Source organism: Lepisosteus platostomus, chromosome 9, assembly GCF_059453375.1.
Source record: "Lepisosteus platostomus isolate fLepPlt1 chromosome 9, fLepPlt1.hap1, whole genome shotgun sequence".
Classification (NCBI taxonomy): Eukaryota; Metazoa; Chordata; class Actinopteri; order Semionotiformes; family Lepisosteidae; genus Lepisosteus; species Lepisosteus platostomus.
This window is the reverse complement of record NC_142619.1, coordinates 3,670,001-3,690,689: the sequence shown is the minus strand read 5'-3', so window position 1 is coordinate 3,690,689 and position 20,689 is coordinate 3,670,001. Positions and strand designations below refer to the sequence as shown.

General features: G+C 49.5%; 1 protein-coding gene across 5 annotated transcripts in view; it reads right to left on the bottom strand.

Annotated features, from left to right (window-relative positions):
* The window catches only part of rassf3 (Ras association domain family member 3), an 85,849-nt gene that overhangs the window by 24,441 nt on the left and 40,719 nt on the right, over positions 1-20,689 (bottom strand). For 2 of the 5 annotated variants that reach the window (XM_088646500.1, XM_088646501.1), the window contains exon 3: positions 14,931-15,009. The exons of 2 other annotated variants lie outside the window; for them this stretch is intronic. In XM_088646500.1, coding sequence (XP_088502626.1) covers positions 14,931-15,009 — 79 coding nt within the window. Of the gene's footprint in view, positions 1-13,387; positions 14,535-14,930; positions 15,010-20,689 lie in introns of those variants that run through there. One more of the 5 variants, XM_088646502.1, reaches the window with a different exon arrangement.

Below are 20,689 nucleotides of genomic sequence, written 5' to 3'. Positions count from 1 at the left end.
AGAATTGCAGGTTCAGCTCCCAGAGCTCCTGGGAAGGTTCTGCTGCAACAAGCGGGTTACAGCAGCTGTGCACAACTACAAACTACAAACGACCCTCATCTGAGCTAAGGTTCTCCGCTACGACGCAGCACTAAATACGCCTTCACCAGGACTGAAGTCGGAAGATTCCAAATGGAAAAATCACAGTTTTTATTTCTGTATCTGCTGGGGTCTCCAGGTATAATAATGATTGCTTACACTTATATCGCGCTTTTCTGGACCCTCCACTCCAAGCTCTTCCCAGGTCAGGGGGAATCCCACTACCCCCACCAGTGTGCAGCCCCACCTGGATGACGCTCCAGTCCTCTCACACACACCAGCTCTCAGTGGGGAGGAGAGCAGAGGGATGGAGCCAGTTCAGAGAGGGGGGTTATTGGGAGGCCATGATTGGTCAGGGCCAATGGGAAATTTGGCCAGGACACTGGGGTTACACCCCTACTCTTTTCAAGAGACACCCTGGGATTTTTAATGACCCCACAATCCAACTCTGTTTTACGTCTCACCCGAAGGACGGCGCCTTTTTACAGTCTAGTGTCCCCGTCACTATACTGGGGCATGAGGACCTACACAGACCGCAGGGTGAGCGCCCCCTGCTGGCCCCACTCACACCTCTCCCAGCAGCAGCCCTAGTTATACCACACAACATCGGCTGTTCCCTAGCCCGAGATCTTCAGCAGCCACGCCTCGGATCTGCCCAGGAAACCAGCCATGCTGCAAAACGCAAAGATAGCAACCATGGAGTGTCCTCTTTGGGAGGAACGGTTTCTCCATGCTGTCCGAAACATTAGACGCTCAAGAATTCTCTTCTCAGCTGTCCAATTGCTTTAAAAGACATAGTATCCAAACCGAGGGATGTGCTGGCTCCATAAAAATTTTTTTAAAAAAACAAACTGGCAGTTCTCCCTTGGACTTGAGCTGGAAAAAGGCTTTAAATTGTTTGAAATGTGTCAGATTTAATTTGTGTCGGGGCGCAGATTCCAGGGCAGGAAACAGAACTACTCAGTCTGTACTTTGTATTGCACAGTATTCCTTCACTCTGTACACTGTAGCTAAAACTAGCTACAGCATCTGCTTTCCAACTGATTCATCCAATTCATTGTCATGGGGGAGCTGGAGTCTATCCCAGCAAGCAATGGGTGCGAGGCAGGGTACACCCTGGGCAGGACACCAGTCCATCGCAGGACACACACAGACAGAAACACCAGGGCCAATTTTCCCAGAAGCCAATTAACCCACCAGCAGGTCTTTGGATTGTGGGAGCAAGCCAGTGCACTTGCAGGAAACCCACACAAAACCTGGACAGAACATGCAAACTCCAACTAGGCAGCGCCTCGGGAATCGAACCCGGGATCCCAGCACTACCAACCACTGCCCCACCCCGCCGCCCCTAACTGGCCACAGTTAGCTATAAACTGTGACGCCTCATTGTCCAAACTGAGCTCGAGTCACATAAGGCACTGGCGAGAGTAACAGCAGTACACGTAAAAGCGATTTAACAGCGCCGCGCTCGAAAAGCTGTTGCGCTCTCGAACAACAGGAGTTGTTTTTCCATTGGAAAGCACGCGAGGCTGAGAATGCGCGACTTTACTCTGGGCTACACGGGTCCGCACATCCAGAGGCACGACCGGGATTCTCCCAGGTCTCTTCATCGACATCACTCGTCTGCCCCAACATCCCCAACGCCGTCTCGTGAAAATCAGAGGGGGAGGAAAAAAAACCTAGTCCAGCCTCGGGCCCCCCGTACTGAGCTAGATTTCACATCCGTTCCCTCGGCCTCCCTCCAGCTCTGCTCCGAGAGGAAGCTGAAAAACAGCAGCTCTCCAGTCCAGCACGGACAGGAAAGACCCTGGCACTGCGCACAGACGCGGGGGACGTTTGTGCCCAGCAGGAATGAAGAGAGAGAGAGAGAGAGTCCAGGGCAAAGGGCATTTCACAGGACTGGGCAGCGGATCTTCGGGAAACACGCTGCCAATTTCCTAACAAACGCCACACCAGCGAAGACAGACTCAGCTTTCACTTTTCCTAAGCAGGGAGCGCCAATGCCCTGTTTGTATACAGTTCGTCGTCCCAAACACTTTTAATGACACTGGGAATGGTTCATTGTAAAAGCACTTGCTCCACTCATCTATTGTAGCGTTGAGTAACGAGAAAACACAGGGTACAGAGGCTACTAAAGATTTAGGAATTGCTCCTTTTTAAGCGGATAGTCTACCTACCTGGACTACAGATGTTAACGTTAGTCATTCCTGCAGTTTTGTTTACAATAAAGCAGGGCTGTGGGAGCAAAATTGTTCTGTAAGGAAAGAACAGAAAGCCTTGAATTTTTCAAACATTTCTGCGGTCTTAAGAGACTTCACACCACCAGGAGTGCCCACAACAATTATTCACTGAAACGTGAAATGGTTTTCAAATGCCAACACGAGCAATCCCACAAAGAGAGATTTATCGAGGTCCGAAACGCGCTTTTGCTGCAAATAGTTACCCACGGATCTTGGTAAATGCTTTTTGTAGTTTCAAAAAATATATCGGCCTTGATTTCCTGCAGGTCTAGACACGATACACAGACCGTGTCTCTGGAATGGCTAAATTACACAAGACCAAGTCAAATTCACTCTTAAGCCATCTCTGTTTGTGATCAGGTTGGGCTATCCTATGCCATGCGGACACTAAATAAATAGGCTAGTTCCCAGGAACACAGCACACTCGGTTTAGAAATTCAACTGTGAGAACCGAGTGCCACAGGAAGCTCAGCTTTCAATAACACTGAAAAATCTGCAACTTCAAAATGAGGTCTTTCTTCACCTCCAGAGTGCCAGGGATTGTTCTGCCCGTGAGCTACAAAACTACAGCAAGATAGGTTATCTGAAGGCGCTGAAAGATGAAAATATTTTTTCCCCCAAGACAGAAGATTTAAAACCCTGCAGCTGCACGGCTTAGGATTTCAATGGCACAGAAACACCTCACAGCTTTAGATGGGGGAGGAAAAAAAAAATGACAGGACTCCTGCACCAGTCTTCCAGCTCAAAAGCAACCTTTTTACTGCTTTGAAGGACTTTGCCACCCTTTGATCTCTACTGGGGTGTCGAATTCAGAAGAAAAACAAGAAGAACAAAGTGTGAGAAACCGTGTGCTGTGCAGTGTCATGTTTTTCTTCCCCAAATAGAAAAAACAGAGGCTGATGGGAACGGACACCCCTGGAAATGGGCTTTGGTTAACCTGCCTGTGTGCAGGGATACTTCTTCAAAGCAAGGAATGCGACACAAATTCTGTTCACGGCAGGGGATAGACACAGTGTGGGGGGGGGGGGGGGGTGACGAGACCCAAACAGATCCTCTTTCTGGGCCGCCACCTATCCCCTCCAGAGACAGGAAGTGACACGCACAGGGAGCCGAGACTTCTGCTGCATACAGGACAACTGCCACTCTCCTCATAAACCCATACAGTCAACGGTACAGACAGCTCGGGTCAGCCATAACTGTGATCCTGCAACAGCCTGTCATGCGAGTGTGACTGCGAAGGCAGCTCAGGAGATCAAACAGCATCCACGTCGGATCATAATAATGTATTATATTTATATCGCGTTTTTCTGGACCCTCCACTCCGAGCTCTTCCCAGGTCAGGGGGAATCCCACTACCGCCACCAGTGTGCAGCCCCACCTGGATGATGCTCCAGTCCTCTCCCACACACCAGCTCTCAGTGGGGAGGAGAGCAGAGGGATGGAGCCAGTTCAGAGAGGGGGGTTATTAGGAGGCCATGAGGGGTAAAGACCAGGGGGGGAAATTTGGCCAGGACACTGGGGTAACACTTCTCTTTTAGAGAAAGCCAGGGGGACTTTTAATGACCACAGAGAGTCAGGAGCTTGGTTTTACATCTCATCCGAAGGACAGCACCTTTTGTTTTTTAACAGTACAGTCAGTTCATTACTCACTTTTCAGTCATTCCTTTGTTTCTTCTTAACAATGACATCACTTGCTATACCTTAGGAATCCCCTGCATTTCAGAACAGTTTTATTAATCAGCAGCTACGCTTATAATAACCTGTTCTATCACAACTGTAAGTACTCTAAGAAATAAATAATAATAAACTATTTTTATATAGCACCTTTAAAAGTGGTTTCTCAAAGCACTTTACAGAACACAAAAACTGCCCAGTGAGAGGAGAGAGTAGATGAGGGTTTTGGAATACAGCAGGAAAGATAAGGGACAGACAGAACCAGTTAAATAAAAGTTCAGTCTAGAAAATCTAAGAAAAAAAGAGGTCTAAGTGTCCCTGAACAAGATACCAAAGCTGCTGGAACTGTAAATCTGACCCCCAGGTCTGTAAGAAATATCCCTCAAATAAAAACACTATACAGATGGGAAGGGACAGATATTCACCGTGCCGGGTTGTAGTTTCAAGATATTAAGGAAATGCTTTTCTACAATAAAAAAAGGCTGACAGTCATCAAAATGTGCCCCCTGCCATTAAGACAAGAGGACAGGAACACGAAGCAGGTGCTGATTGTGCATTTCTTAATAAACCTCATTTCTTAATAGAGCTCCCCGCAAATATCCAAGAATCTGGTTAAACTGACCCACAATTCTGCGGTCGCTTCCCAAGACTCTGAGAATCCCTCACGCGGAACACCGGAGAGGCAGAGACAGGCTGGGGTAACCCGTGCCAGTATGAAGTGAACAATCTTTCAGGGTTTCTGCCAACAGCAGAACCCGTCAGCTGCCGTCGACAAAGCCTCAGAACCCCGGAGATATCCTCCGTCGTTCCAGAACGCCAGGAAGAACAGACACAGAAGTCTGGGGTTACCAGCCACCCATTATTAGAAAGCTGCATATTCGAGGTTTGGAGCTGCAGCAACTGAGATCTTCCCAGGGAATACAGCTGCACGGAATCCTGGACAGGATGCCACACACACACACACACACACACACACACACACACACACACACACACACACCAGAGAAAACAACACGCAGACTATGGGGGGGAGAACATGCAAACTCCACACAGATAGCACCCCAGGTCCGGAACTGAACCCCTGACCCCAGCGCTGCAAGGCAGCAATGTCACATACTGAGAACATGCACACTCCACGCAGAAGGATCCAATTCAGAACTGGAACCAGGCCCCGAGAGCTGCGAGACAACACTGCTAACTCTCATGCCTCCATGCCTGCTGATAAATAGTTACCGTTATTTTAAGCGCTTTATTTGTCGGGCTTAAATACGCCCCCGAATCAGAAATTAAGCTCTTTGCACAAAAAAAAGGCCCATTAACAGAGTCTAATAACGGCGACAGCTGAGGTGCCCCGTTATGAAATGAGACGTTTAGTCCCCTCCAGTGCACACTGAAAACAAGGAGCGAAGGCAGAGACCACGAGCATCTCTCTAAAACCGTTTTCGCAGCTGCGCAGTTCAGTTTGTGAAAACAGCTACTCGTTCAAATTCTCGGAAACCTCCAAGCTTTTCAGACCTGGAAACAAGTTTCGCAGAGCTGAAAACACAGCAGCTCGCGAGTGTAACAATGGGCTGGACTGAGCCGTTGAAAAAGCCGAGTTGGAACAGGAGAAAGGGTTATTTCCTGTGCGCGCTGCTGTTTCACACTTTTTCAAACGAAACGGGGTGGGGAGATAGGGGGGAGACAGCTTAAAAAGTCCCTTCTGCTTCCCTGGAAGGGGCAACACACACCCACACACCCCACCTCCACAGCTGTACTCAGAAGATCTACATGCAGATCAAGGGGACAGGAATGTAAGCAGAGAGTTCTGTGTCTCCATTGTTTCTCAAGCTGGAGGAGGCCAGTTTTCCCAGAAGCCAATTCACCCACCCTGTTCTTCGGGCAGTGGGGTACACCCCAATGGGAACACGGGGAGAACATGCAAACTCCACCCAGACAGCAGCCCAGGAACTGAACCCAAAGCCCACCCGTGCCATGCGGACCACCGCAATACAGTGCCGCCCCCCAGTCACTGAACTTCAGCGCTCCCTAAGGGGGATTCGTCTCGCACGTCAAGAGCTCATAAACATATGACGCACAAATACAACGGTAACACAACGGTACAAAACCACAACAGCAAAAACAGCATTCCAGAATCATCGCTCGGCCACAACGCCATCCAGCACCACAGAGGTTAAAAACAAGACAATTCGCTGGTAAAAAGTCTAAAACAACAACAAGAACAGGAAGATCGCTATCTGCAGACAATCTTTCCATTGCTCAACCACTGAAGGCTTTTAGGTGTGAAGGAAGTCCGTGCTCCCTTAGTCTTTATACAGGCGATCTGGTATCTCCTCTCAGGGGGCAGGAGAATATATTCTAAAAAAAAAAAGTGGGTGAGAGCAGTCATCTGAGATTTTATGGGCAATTGTACTCGATTACATAACCGGTCCTCACGCTCAGCAATTAAGGATTACGTCAACGCAGAATGGGATGGATCAGCCTGGATCAGCGTAGGGACTGAAGCAAATATTGGACTCATTACCACAGTGGGCTTCTAGCAGAGTCAAGAGTTCATGGGTCTCCTTGGGGTCACTACCAAAGGAATGTTTACTCCAGGATACGGGGGGAACAGGGAGAAATCCTAAACTGGCACCAGGTGGCTTAGTGACCGTATGAATGACGGAGCCACTGACAGCACGGTAAGTTTATCCCGGCTGACTCCGTAACCAGAGAGCCGCTGAACGACCAGGGAGCCCGCAGCTGACAGATTTACAGGCGGAAATGCGTTTTCCCTCGCTGAATTCCACCACACACACACACGGAAAAAAAAACAAACAAACACACGAGCTCCCGGGATCGGGCTCGTGCTCCAAGAGGGGATCTTTGCACCCCCTCTTTGCCGCAACAAAACGGTCCAATGAGTCTGTTCTGGGGGCCGGAATGCCGTCGAAATAAAATCAGATCGGGGAACCCCCCCCCAAATCAAATAATAATAATAATTATAATTTCTTACACTTATATAGCGCTTTTCTGGACACTCCACTCAAAGCGCTTTACAGGTAATGGGGATCCCCTCCACCCCCACCAGTGTGCAGCCCCACCTGGATGATGTGACGGCAGCCATAGTGCGCCAGAACGCTCCCCACACACCAGCTCTCAGTGGGGAGGAGAGCAGAGTAATGAAGCCAATTCATAGAGGGGGGTTATTAGGAGGCCATGATTGGTCAGGGCCAATGGGAAATTTGGCCAGGACACCGGGGTTACACCCCTACTCTTTTCGAGAAAAACCCTGGGATTTTTAATGACCACAGAGAGTCAGGGCCTCGGTTTTACGTCTCATCCGAAGGACGGCGCCTGTTTACAGTCTAGTGTCCCCGTCACTATACTGGGGCATGAGGACCCACACAGACCGCAGGGTGAGCGCCCCCTGCTGGCCCCACTCACACCTCTTCCAGCAGCAGCCTTAGTTTTTCCCAGGAGGTCTCCCTTCCAGGTACTGACCAGGCTCACGCCTGCTGAGCTCCAGTGGGGCTGCCAGTTGTGAGTTGCAGGGTGATATGACTGCTGGCCGTATGCAAATGTGCAACTGACAGGGTGGAGCACAGAAACTCCACATAAGACGACACATCACCGACTGCAATGCCAAAAGCAGGCAGTTTTGATCTCTCTGCATGTTGCTCACTCTCCTGCACCCCAAACAGCCCCCCGATTTACATACACTTCACTGTCCCAGATGGGAAACGTTCTTTGCAGGCGGGTACAAAGAGCACAACACCTAATACACTGAACCCAGCACGAACCCATTAGCAGATAAGGAGCTTAACACGCAGGAGACGAGAGAAGGCAGACGTTTTAAACGATCAGGGGAAAAGAAAAAAATTAAAGCCAGCGCTTGTCCAAACCGAGCAGGCTCAAAGCTGTGGGGAGGAAGAGTAACCTAGCTCTCCGTGCCGGGCGGTCACGAGTCTACAAACTTGGCTTCTTTGGGATTAACCACGTCGGCCGATTGTGTTGCAAAACACGGCATCTGGAACGCTCTCGAGTACAGGGGAAGCAGATTGGCGTCCCACAGTGCTGAGGAAAACAAAAAACATTGTGTGCCTCATCGGTTTCCCCTTCACGTTTCCTCTTATTGAGAGTCTGGCTGGTTACTGGGCCTGAACAGGACAATACACAGATCCTGGGTACGCAAACCGAGAGCAACGGTGGGTTTAAGCTTTATAATAATAATAATAATTGCTTACACTTATATAGCGCTTTTCTGGACACTCCACTCAAAGCGCTTTACAGGTAATGGGGATCCCCTCCACCACCACCAGTGTGCAGCCCCACCTGGATGATGCGACGGCAGCCATAGTTCGCCAGAACGCTCCCCACACATAAAATATCAGATTAAGCTTCGATTCTGACTTGAGTTCGGAAGAATCCCAACGAATATGACTGACCAGATTAAGCAAGAACAGCGGTCCTTCGGGTGCTGCAGTCCCGAGACCCATAGATCTTGCAACCTCATAGCAAAGACCTTCCAAACCTTGGTCCTGGAGAGAGCCCCTGTCCAGTTAATTTTGGGGTCTCTAAACCCTGGTTCTGGAGAGCCCCCATCAAGTTAGTACAGGCTTGGCAGTTAGTACAGTACAGAGAGAGCCAGGCTGGGCAGGTCACTATTAAAATCAACAGACCCTCAAGGTAAGAACCAATTCCACTGTCGTCCGTTACAGAGCTGCTCTGTTCAATTAAGCACAAAATTTGTTATTTAGGACTAAGGACCACAGCTCTTAAGACCCAGAGTTCTCTTAATTGAACAATTACTTGCTTGGTTCGCCAATATCTAACAGGTGCAGCCAATCTTTAAAAACAGGTGACCTATAAAATTTTACTAGATTGGTTCACATAACCAGGGTCAGAGACCCCTGTACTAACTGGACCGGCACTCTCCAGAACCAGGGTCAGAGACCCCTGTACTAACTGGACTGGTGCTCTCCAGAACCAGGGTCAGAGACCCCTGTAGTGACTGGACCGGCACTCTCCAGAACCAGGGTCGGAGACCCCTGTAGTGACTGGACCGGCACTCTCCAGAACCAGGGTCGGAGACCCCTGTAGTGACTGGACCGGCACTCTCCAGAACCAGGATCTGAGACCCCTGTAGTGACTGGACCGGCACTCTCCAGAACCAGGGTCAGAGACCCCTGTAGTGACTGGACCGGCACTCTCCAGAACCAAGGTCAGAGACCCCTGTACTGACTGGACTGGCACTCACCAGGATCAGAGACCCCTGTACTGACTGGACCGGCACTCTCCAGAACCAGGGTCAGGGACTCCCTCCCCTTCAGGAATAAAGGTACCCCCCTTTCTGGCATGGAACAGCGCACGATTAAGGAATGTTTTCAGATCAGTGAAGCTCCATAGTACTGATGTGGTTAACAGTAAGGCAGGCTGCTCTGGAACTCCTCATCCGAAACGCGGCCAGTCAGAGCCAAACCACAGCACGAGCGCCAGGCAATCAGCACCGAGGAGAGAGTGGAGAGACCCCGCAGTCCAACAGAGTCATGCCTTCATCCGCACGAATTACTATTATTATTAGCTATATTATAAGTAGCAGTATTCAACTTGTATTTAGGAAGGGCCTTTCTGAACCCAGGACGCCGTACACAGCGATGAGGTAGAAACAAATGCCATAAAAAAAAAACCATTAACCAAACGAAACAAGGACTCGTGGGATAAACTGTAAGGCCCTAGTGACTTTTCAAGCTCAGCTTCGAAAAGAGTCCAGCTGGATTTTTCTCTTCCCGACTGTGGAAGCTCCATTATTAACACGTACAGTTGTAAAAAAAAAAAAATCAAGACACATTACAGACAGGTTTGTAGTGCGAGCAGGACTGTTGTTTCCGATGCACCAAAGAAATGACCGGTATGTCTGTCCAGGGAATGATTTAGAGCTGAAAAAACTGCTCACTGTCGCAAGCTGTCTGGATACCTGCCTGCATAACATCCTCTAAACTGTCCGATTCCGGGTCAAGGGCGGACCTGAAGTCTATCCCAGCAAACAGCAGGCACAGGGCAGGGTACACCCTGGGTGGGACGTCAGTCCATTACAGGACACCCACAGAGACACCCAATTCTCCCGGAAGCCAACAAACCCGACAGCATGTCTTTGGACTGTGGGAGGAAACCGTAGCACCATGAGGACAACCCACTTTAACATGGGAAGGGGGCAACATGCAAACTCCACACAAACAGCACCCCAGGTCCGGAATAGACCCCAGCTCTGTGAGGCAGCTGTGCGGCCCACTCCCTGCCTACATAACAAAATTCAATACATGGAAGTCATCCAGAGAATTTAAAAACAGTGCTTTAAATACTGCACAGTAACATTATAATCAGAAATTCACAGTGTAACATCACAGCTGTTTTCCACCATACCATACATAGCAGTCTGTCATCGTATTTTCAAGCATGCACACTACACTTGCACCACAGTGCCATAAAGGGCACACCAAGTACAAATACAATTAAGTCTGCAGCAGTTTCTAGACTGAAAAGTACTGTAAGGCTCCAACAGGTACTTTGGTTAGACAGGAAATGACCTTTGCAGTAACTGGTCTGCAAACATTCTCCTCCTGCAGCCTTGTTGAACAGACAGACAGACATACAGGTGTTCAAGAGCTAGTGCACAGAGTAAACGTGTCTGACTGGAGTCCAACAGGATGGCTTGAGGAGACGATGAGAACGTTAACTCACACAGCAAAGAGTGCGACTCCGAAGTCACTCTCGTTCCGACTAAACTGCTCTAAAATGTGGAAACGCTGGCAGGACTCGCTTGCAGAGATCTTAAGGGTCTGCATCGCAGGTAAAACTGGTATCGCGAGTCAATCAAGGAAACAAGAATTTCTCAGCACCTTGGGGGTGGGGGGGAGTTTGGGGATTTCAATGGAAACCACCGAAACCGGCAATTAGTTCGGGTGCAGACCACCCTGAAATCCCCCGAAACTAACGCGACACCCTCTCGCTCTGCGGGATGGCCTATCGGGGTCCACTCCGGACTTTGGTCTTTCATTAAAAACACGCTGACCTGACCTGTCCCCTGTACAATAACCACGTCTAGAGAATTTTTAAGGGGGCGGGGTTCGATCTGCTTTGAACAAACTGCAGGATGTCCAAGATTCCGCAGCCAGAATCCTGACCAGGTCTAGTGCAAGTGATCACATTACTCCTGTCCTGGAGTCCCTGCACTGGCTTCCTGGCAAATTCCGTGTGGACTTTAAAATACTCATGCTCGCCTATAAGGCGCTACATGGCCTGGCCCCTCAGTACCTCCCTGAACTATTATCACCCTACTCCCCACCTCACAACCTTCGCTCTTCTGATTCTGCTCTCCTCACTGTCCCCCAAGCCCGTCTACACTCTATGGGCGACAGGGCCTTCTCCTGTTATGCCCCCAAGGATATCAGAGAGCCACCTTCTCTAAACTCCTTCAATTCCAGACTCAAAACCTTCTTCTTCAGAAAAGCCTTTACTGAACTGGTTCCATTCTTCACCCCTCTGCTCCTACTGTACTTAGTACCACCATCCACGGTCTCCTCTGTGTGTTGTCATTGTGTTTTATCTGGTGGATTCTTTTTATTTATTGTTGTTGTCATTCTGTGAAGCGCTTTCGAAGAAGCCACCTTTAAAGGCGCTATATAAAATAAAGTTCGTTTATATCTGCTCTCTGGCCTGCTGTGCTCTCGGGACGTCCAGCACCAGGTCTGCAAAACGCTCACGCCTGCAAAACCCTTTGAGGTCATGGTGTCAGCAGAGATGCAGCACTAGTCATTATTTAGTGAACTCCACCTTCCTTACATTCACCAAAGACACGGAGTCCACCTTCGGGACCCATAAGCGAAAACTACTGAAGAACTTTGAACTTTATTGCCATATGTAATCGGTACTGGTACAATGGAATTCTTATTTACAGAAAGTCTCTCGATTGTAAAACAAGTGTACAAAAACAAAACAAAGTGCAAACAGTGCATCAAGACAATATACTTATAGAATGGTTAACCCTACAGCAGGAGAAAATAAAAATCGACATTTTGGTCGATGGGGGTGCATTTTTATCTATTTTTTTGCGGTTCAAAGTCATTTTCCTACACGAAGGAGGCACTGCCACACGCGGAACAGTAGCACCCCACTGGCGAGGCCAGAGGCGACGGGGCCGAGCGGAATCCACGCGTCCCGCGCACCCACGTCTCCAGAGTAGCCCACCTTCTGGGTCCCTGGCGGGCTAAGCGTGGGACGGGTGGCATAACGCAGCCCCTGGTCTCGGGTTGGTCCCGCGTCACGATGCCCGAGTGTGACCTCCACAGCTCCACCGCACCCTCCCCGCTTTTTAAACGATATAAACCCGTCAACACAGAGACTGCGTGTGACATGTGAACTTTCAGAGACCTCGGTTTGGAGGTTTCCACGAATTAACAAAAGGGCCCGCACCCTTTATTTACAAAAAAAAAGCAGCACCCACACCTGGGCAGACTTTCTCAACTCTGCCCCGATTCAACTCAAATGCGTCAATTGAAAATCCCCACGTCCCCCTGTACCATAACAGCATTGTAATTCCTTTATGTATCCCTCCGGTTTCCAATAGGACTGAAGACTTCCAGTGAGGCGCTGCATTTACCCGCAGCTTTGTGTACATGATGATGTTAATTCACACGTAAACATAAATAAATACGAGGCAAAAAAACAATACACATCGCTCCTGATCGCAGCGAGAACCGGCAGGGGCGGCGGGCCTGTTCGTGATTACTGTGAATTGTCTGGCCTTTTTTATTTTTTTTTTGAGAGAGAGAGGGAGAAAATGCTTCATAAACAAAGTTTTAAAAACATATATATTTTCTCACGCCAGTTAAGAGGTGAGTAGGAACCCCTGGGTCGCTTGCAGTAAGCAAGCTCTAGCGATCGTCAGTTTGTCGACCGAGAGCATTAACCCGAAACTTCTTGTCTGGCGAAACCGCTTTTTTTTTTTTGGTCCGCTCTAAAAACGCGTTAGCTAGGAAAACTCACTTCTGCTGACACTTTTGCACATTTGTTATTTTTTAGAGGGGGGTGAAACGTCTTTTTTTCCCTCCCCTCTCACGTCTCCACTCGGGAAAACTGGCGACGGGCGTGCGGCGCCGCGAGTAGTGTCCCACAATATCCGGGGGGGACTCAGACCCAGTTTAGGTGACTAGAGACTACAAGTTTAGGTGCCCAGCAGCAGCAGCAGTAGCAGAAGCAGCCGACTGCTCCCCGGCGTATGCTGGCGACGACGCGGGACACGCGAACCCGCAACCCCCACCCAACACCACCGTCGTGCGTGTGCGTGTTTGTGCGCACTGTGCGCTCTGCGCTGTGCGCTCTGGTCCGGCCGCCGCCGCCGGCGAAGACGCACTCACCTGGGCGGCGCCCGGCTTGCGCAGGGGCCGGGGGAAAAACGAGGTCCGGGCGGTGAAGAAGAATTCCTCCGAGTCCTCCTCTAAGCTACTGTAGCCGCTGCTCATCGTGCTCGCCCACGTCATCCGCTGGGGGAGTCGGCTCCACTTCCCCCACTAGCGCGCCGCGACATCCAAAGATCCCCAATTTAAAAAATAAAAAAAAATTTAAAAAAGATGGGGGACGGGGGACGGCCGAGGTGTGGGTGTCTCTGAAGAGAGTCTTCCACGCCTACACGAACCCCACTCCACGCCGGTACAGGGGTCACAGGGCCGCCTGTTGCGCGTTGAGCTACTGTACACGATCCAGCCGGCGTTGTCAGAACTTTCTTTCCTTTTTTGAAAAAACAAATTCCACCTTTCCTGCCACCACCCCTCCAAAACAAAAATAAAAAATACTCCTCGGGTAAAGTCAACTCGGCAAACGAGCGAGCCAGCGGATCCCCACTCCCCCAGACCCTCTCGCCAGCGGGTCCCCAAAAACTCCCGTCCCTACCGACCGCTGTCTCGACAGGCCGTCCTCTGAGCTCGCTCGCTCGCTCGGCAGGACACACCCACGCAGCCCGGGGTGAAGTCATCCAGGCCGCCGGGCCAATCCGCGGTGCGCCTGCCTGTTGCACAGCAGCCGAGATCGCTTCCCGGATAGGGACGGACTCGCCCGGCCGGTAATGTCTGAAGGCCCGGCTCGGATTTTATAGGTGGAGTCCCAGGAGAGCAGACACCAGGCGCCCTCTCTCTCTCTCTTTTCACGCGTCGAGATCTTTTCTTTTCTGTTTTTGAAAAACGAGGCCTCTGCCGCCCCCCCTCCGAAACTACAAGTGGGTTAGGAATTTAAAAACAACAACAACAACAACAACAAGTCGGCACCGTAGAAAGGAAAACCACGCTGGCGCAAAACAAAGCAAACCGCCACAAAACCGGTTTTGTAGGGACGGCAATGCAAATCCCGTTTGGAACACGCGTCTGGCAAAGGAAGGTGGGGAGAAAAAGGCCGGGCTAGGCCAGTTAAAGAGAAAAGATCTCCTTGGTTAGGAGAGCTGGAAGACTCCGGAGCCCTGCGGGCAAGCTCTGAGGTGCAAGACACCCGTGCTGACCTCTAATACGCGGGCTGTCCTCTTTGGAAGGGCAAAGGTAGCAGGCTGAGGTGAAAATGCATCTCTCTCTCTCTCTCTCTCTCTCTCTCTCAATTCAATTCAATTCAATTCAATTCAATTCAAGGTGCTTTATTAGCATGACCGATAGGTACAAGCAGTGTTGCCAAAGCAAATAAAAATAATAAAATTAACATGGAACAAAACAAAAAATAGAAGTAAAATAAAATCTACAGACATGTTACAGTCATTTACAACAAAGACATATTATAAAATATTGACATATACTGTAGGCGGCTGGAGCATTACTGGGAGACAGACTCACTGTTCCTCAGGCTGGGACAGGAGATCACATACTGGGCTGCCAGATCAACTGAGATCTCTCTCTCTCTCTCTCTCTCTGTGCCAGCACTTACCTCAATAAACAAGCAGCAGACTAAAGCCAGCTTGCTGAGCCTCTTTCTCTCCTGCATCTTGCCCCGACTTGCCGACTGACTAAAAATACAAAAACCAAAAGGCATGTCAAAAAAAAGGAGAGAGAGAGAGAGAAACTTTTGGGAGAAAAAAAAAACGCCACCGACACCACCCTCCCCCTTTCCGAGAGGGTGTAGCCCAGCGCTGCGGCCACATCCAAACCCGTCGGTCTCGGGGCTCGGAATTTAGCTGGATGGGACGAATCCTCAGGCAGTCCCTTATCCCAATACCCCCCCTCCTCCTCTCCATTACCCAGGCCAAAGTACGGTCCGTCTAGGCTCATTAAAAACCGGTTTCTGGGATCTGCAAACTGGCACCAGCGCCATCATCGAAACGCCGAGCTTGGAGTGTTTATTTCCTTGTTGTTGGCGTTGTTGTCGTCTTTCGATAACGCAGCGCAAACGCTTTCGAGGACAAAAACAAACAAAAAAAACCTAGAGGCCTTGAGCATCAGCAACGCGGTAAAATGCCGAAGAGTCAACTTCCCTGCCCCCCAGTCTGAGGAACACTCGCCCTCACGCTGACTGGGTAAAGAGGAAGTGGTGTCCTCCTGCAGGCCAAAACCTGTGGGTTAATTCATTTCTGGGAAAATTGGCCCTGTTGTGAGTGTGGTTGTGTGTCTGCCCTGTGATTGACTGGTGTCCCATCCAGGGTGTACCCTGCCTCGCCCCTGTGGCTTGCTGGGATAGGCTCCGGCTCCCCCCCCCCGAGATCCTGTACTGGACCTGAACAAGTTCTTCCAATTCCGGGTCGCGGGGGGTGGGGGGGAGCTGGAGCCTATCCCAGCATGCAACGGGCACAAGGCAGGATACCACCTGGATGGGACACCAGTCCAATCGCAGGACGCGCACACGCTCACGCCAAGGCCGGATCTCCCACAAGCCAATTAACCCACCAGCCTGTCTTTGGACTGTGGGAGGAAACTGGGAGAACATGCAGACTCCACACAGACAGCACCTCCTGGGTACGGGACTGGAGTGAGGAGCAACGCTAACTACTACGCCACAGTGCCCAGCAATACTACAGTGCTACCATTATATACCATTCATTTTGTACTGTTCTGGAATGGACCGTCTACATTGTGTGCTGTTGTCTGTCGTACTGTGTCATCTGCTGGACTGTGCGTGTTCAGTAAACTCCTCTACTCTTATTTTCTATATCGGTCTTCTCTTATTTTCTGTTGATTTTTGAGTTCTTGTCTATTTGCACCAGGAGCATTCCCCCCCATCAAGAGCCAAGTTTTAAAGGAACAATCAGCACCTGCTTCATCTTTCTGTCCCCTTTTTTGCACGAGGGTTGCTGTTACCCTTCAAAGACGGAGCTCACAAGACATTTTTAGCCGCCGTGAACTTCCAAACCACTGCACTTGGGCAAAAAAACATGAAACGCTTTACTTGTGAGTCCCTGGGCTGAACTCCAGCGGTCGATGGAGGTTATTTTGCGAAGGGCCGGCCCTTCTGTGTTGACGAGCCTGTTCCGTTCCAATCGTCCACCGGGGGATGAAGGGCCGAGGCATGGAACATCTGCAGTCAATCACCAAGTGACACCACACCCCTCCGCGCGGTGGGGTTGGTGAGGGGACGAAACCAACACCGAGATCGGCTTAAAAATAGCCCGCCCGCGGCCAGCCGTCCAAACCCCTAAAAACAACCCCAAAGGCATCATTTAGGGAATAAATCCAGCCCTCCCTTCCCTTTTCTAACCACTGTATCCAGTACGGGGCCGCGGGGGAGCTGGAGTCTATCCCAGCAAGCAACGGGCCACAAGGCATAATAATGCAGGGAATACATCTCCGGAAATAATCACTGGGCTGGAACTGAAACCCCCCCGAACGAGTACAGCCGGAGAGGTAGGGAGACCCAGGCATTTCCCAGTCGGCCAGTCATGGGGGGGCCATGCCCTCTGCCTCAAAGCTGTCTCCCCACCTCCCTGCCAAAAAAGCATCTCACAGAGCCGCCTGAAAAGCGCTCGAGCTTCTGGCTTCGTTTTCATTTCCCTTTCTGCGAGATGCGAAGCTCTGACTTTAGCAAGAGAGGGTGGCGCAGTGGTAAGGATCACAGGGTCCAGGGTTCAGTTCCTGGGGTGCTATCTGCATTCATAATAATAATAATAATAATAATAATAATAAACTTTATTTTATAGCACACTCACACCACGGCCAATTGTCCCAGAAGGTAAGTGACCCACCAGCATGTCTTGGGACAGAGCACCTGGAGGAGACAGAACATGCAAACTCCACACAGACAGCATCCCCAGGCCCGGAACCGATCCCAGGGCCCCAGCAAGGCCAACCACAACACCAATGTGCCACCCTCAACCTCCCCACCTGTTTCGCCCACAGACCTGTCTCTCCTCCCCTTCCAATCGGGTCTGTGACCTTTCTTCGGGCTCGAACAAAAAAACGCTGGAGGCGAACACAAAACGGCCTGCCGATGAGGGAACGTTTTGATGAGGAGCGGACAAGGTGGTGTCGGCCTTCTCAGGGAGGGTGGACATTTCTCTGGACAAAAATGTCCAGCATGGTTCCCCTCCAGCTCAGCGGCGTCGCGCTAACAGCGCCAGTGTTCAAGCGCAGGCGTGTGGAACTGTTCGAAAGACAATCCCCTAAAGACACAGAAACCCCTCCGTGTTCCCAGCATTGATCTTCCAGAAAAACATAAGGATAACTTTGGCTCATGTCACCCATTTGGTATGTAGTAACTGACTGGTCCCAGGAGCTCAACCAGCCAGGAGATCGGCTTCAACCACACGGCTGGGCCTCTTGTTCCACACCCCCACCACCCTTTGTGTAAAGAAGTGGCGCCCGTTCTCAGTTTTAAATATACTGCCTTGTAGCTTCCACATACAGTGTGTCCTCTGATTCTTGTTCGGCAGTTTCTGAATAAATAATTTGGGTTGACATCGACGGTGCCTTTGAGGATTTTGAAGACTTGAATCAGGTCATCGTCTGCCCTGTTCAAAACTGAAAAGGTTCAGATCCTTCAACCCCCTTGTGATTCCAGAGTAACAATAACCGTTTCTTATAACATGATGAGCAATAGTGCACAATATATTCTAAATACACTGACCCACAGATCTGGTGAATCAGATTTTAAAAAGACACTGACAGTTACAAGACATCAAACACATGAAAAGCAGTCTACATTATACCCTTTTACGTCCTCCGATGAATCTAATTTTACAAAGTGACACCAGACAACATTAATGCTGCACTGCCTGCAACTCAAAGAGAAACAAAGGAGTAACTTAGTTAAAAGAACAAACAGGAAGTCATTAGGAGACAAGATTACTGTGTTTACAGAGCACTAAAAAGATGACCTGCTGCAGGTCAGATCTAGTCTTGTTCTGCCGAAAATCCATCGTATCTGATAAGGGATGCATTTCTCCCCGGCACACACATCCTGTGCTTCGAAGCAGTATACGTTTAATTCAACAAAATACTCCGTTACGCCATCAAACTTCGGAGCCACGCTGAGCATGATGAATCGCCACTGTCATTTTAATCAGGAGGAACCTATTCTTCTATATCATTACCACTCCAGGTCATAAAGAGATGATAGATTACAATGGGTAGATAATACTGCAACTGTGAGAGGTGAACCGAAAACAATCACTGAGGAAGACTGAGCCTGCAGCTAAACAAAAGGAAATCCATGTTTAACATACAATACAGCGCATTTGTCTGTCATGCTGTCTGATGCACTCTCGTCGGAATCCACATTTGAAAGATATTCAGGGGCCAGATCCTTCTTTTCAACCTTCCTATGTTTCACTTTAGGTTCTTTCAAGTCCTGCGTAAATCTGCACAGAATTTTAAAAGGGTGACTTACTTCCTGTCCAAGGGCTTAAGCTTCTCTCTGTGAAAACCCATTTCCACTACAGGGGGATTCTATTGATGTATAATTTAGTAACACTGGTATTATTGTTCACTTAAATACAGCGAGCTGTCTTTCTCTTCTTTCCTGGAGTGCAGGTATCGGATTAATGAGTTCACGTTTCACTGAGAAAGCAGTCTCAGAGGTGACGTACATTTCTTCTTTTTTTTTCTGGAGGTTTTTTTAGTATTCTTGACATCTTGAAGGGCCGGATGGGGACAACAGGATTTGGAAGTTGGAAGACTCCAATTTTTACAGAACGGGAAGCTTCAACACAACGACTGATTCATTATTAGTAATTCACTGTTAGGAATGAATCCTCCTTTAAATATTTTTTTTCAAGAGTGTCGGCTATCTCTGGAGACCGAGTTCTGTTCTTCTGTGTTTTTTATCTCATATTCGAAATCCTTGGTAAGTAACGTTTATCTGACTTCCGGATCATTTACTAAAATGAAAAAAATCCATCTATTTTGTGACTGCTTTATCCAATTCATGGTTACAGGGCAGCTGGAGTCTATCCCAGCAAGCAATTGGCACAAGGCGAGGTACACCTGGGGAAGGACGCTAGTCCATCACAGGACACACACAAAAACACACACACACACACTCGCACCAGCGCCAATTCTCCCAGAAGTCAATGAACCTTCCTCCTGATGTCTTTAGATTGTGGAAGGACGCTGGAGCACTCGGAAGAAACCCAAGTGAACATGGGGAGAACATGCAAACTCCACACAGACAGCACCCCAGGTCCGGAACTGAACACAGGGCCCTCTGCTCTGCAAGGCAGGGATGCTCACCACCAGGCTGCATTAAAATGAAAATGTCTCTAAGAAATGTCACAGAATGAACCAGCCCCAAACCACACAGCACACATAACAGGTCTTGCCTGTTATGCTTGAATATGTTATGCCTTGTTATGCTTGTTATGCTGTTATGCTTGCCTGCTTAGCTTGAAGCTAAGCAGGTGTGAGCCTGGTCAGTACCTGGATGGGAGGCCTCCTGGGAAAAACTAAGGTTGCTGCTGGAAGAGGTGTTAGTGGGGCCAGCAGGGGGTGCTCACCCTGTGGTCCATGTGGGTCCTAATGCCCCAGTATAGTGATGGGGACACTATACTGTAAACAGGCGCCGTCCTTCGGATGAGACGTAAAACCGAGGTCCTGACTCTCTGTGGTCATTAAAAATCCCAGGGCGCTTCTCGAAAAGAGTAGGGGTGTAACCCCGGTGTCCTGGCCAAATTTCCAATTGGCCCTTACCAATCATGGCCTCCTAATAATCCCCTTCTATGAATTGGTTACATTACTCTGCTCTCCTCCCCACTGATAGCTGATGTGTGGTGAGCGTTCTGGCGCACTATGGCTGCCGTCGCATCATCCAGGTGGATGCTGCACATTGGTGGTGGTGGAGGGGAGTCCCCATTACCTGTAAAGCGCTTTGAGTGGAGTGTCCAGAAAAGCGCTATATAAGTGTAAGCAATTATTATTATTATTATTATTATTGCCAAGCAGTACTGGAAATCTCATCCCACCCACTGTGGGACCTGTTACACAAACTGGAGCTACCACAGTTCCTGTTGTATTTATTGTCAGTATTTATTGTCCTGTGTGTTTATTCCCAATCTACCTGTACTGTACACAGGGCAAAATAAACTCATGATATTTCAAGCTTCTTGGAAACGTTATCGACCGTAGGAGGACTTTCATGGGCCAGGAGACAACATCAGCGAGAGAACAGCCAATTTTCATACACAAAACTCCCTCCCATCTCCCGAAGGAGGGTAACATCAGCGCCTCGGCGAGGCACAGTACAGAGCAGACAACGGTACAATA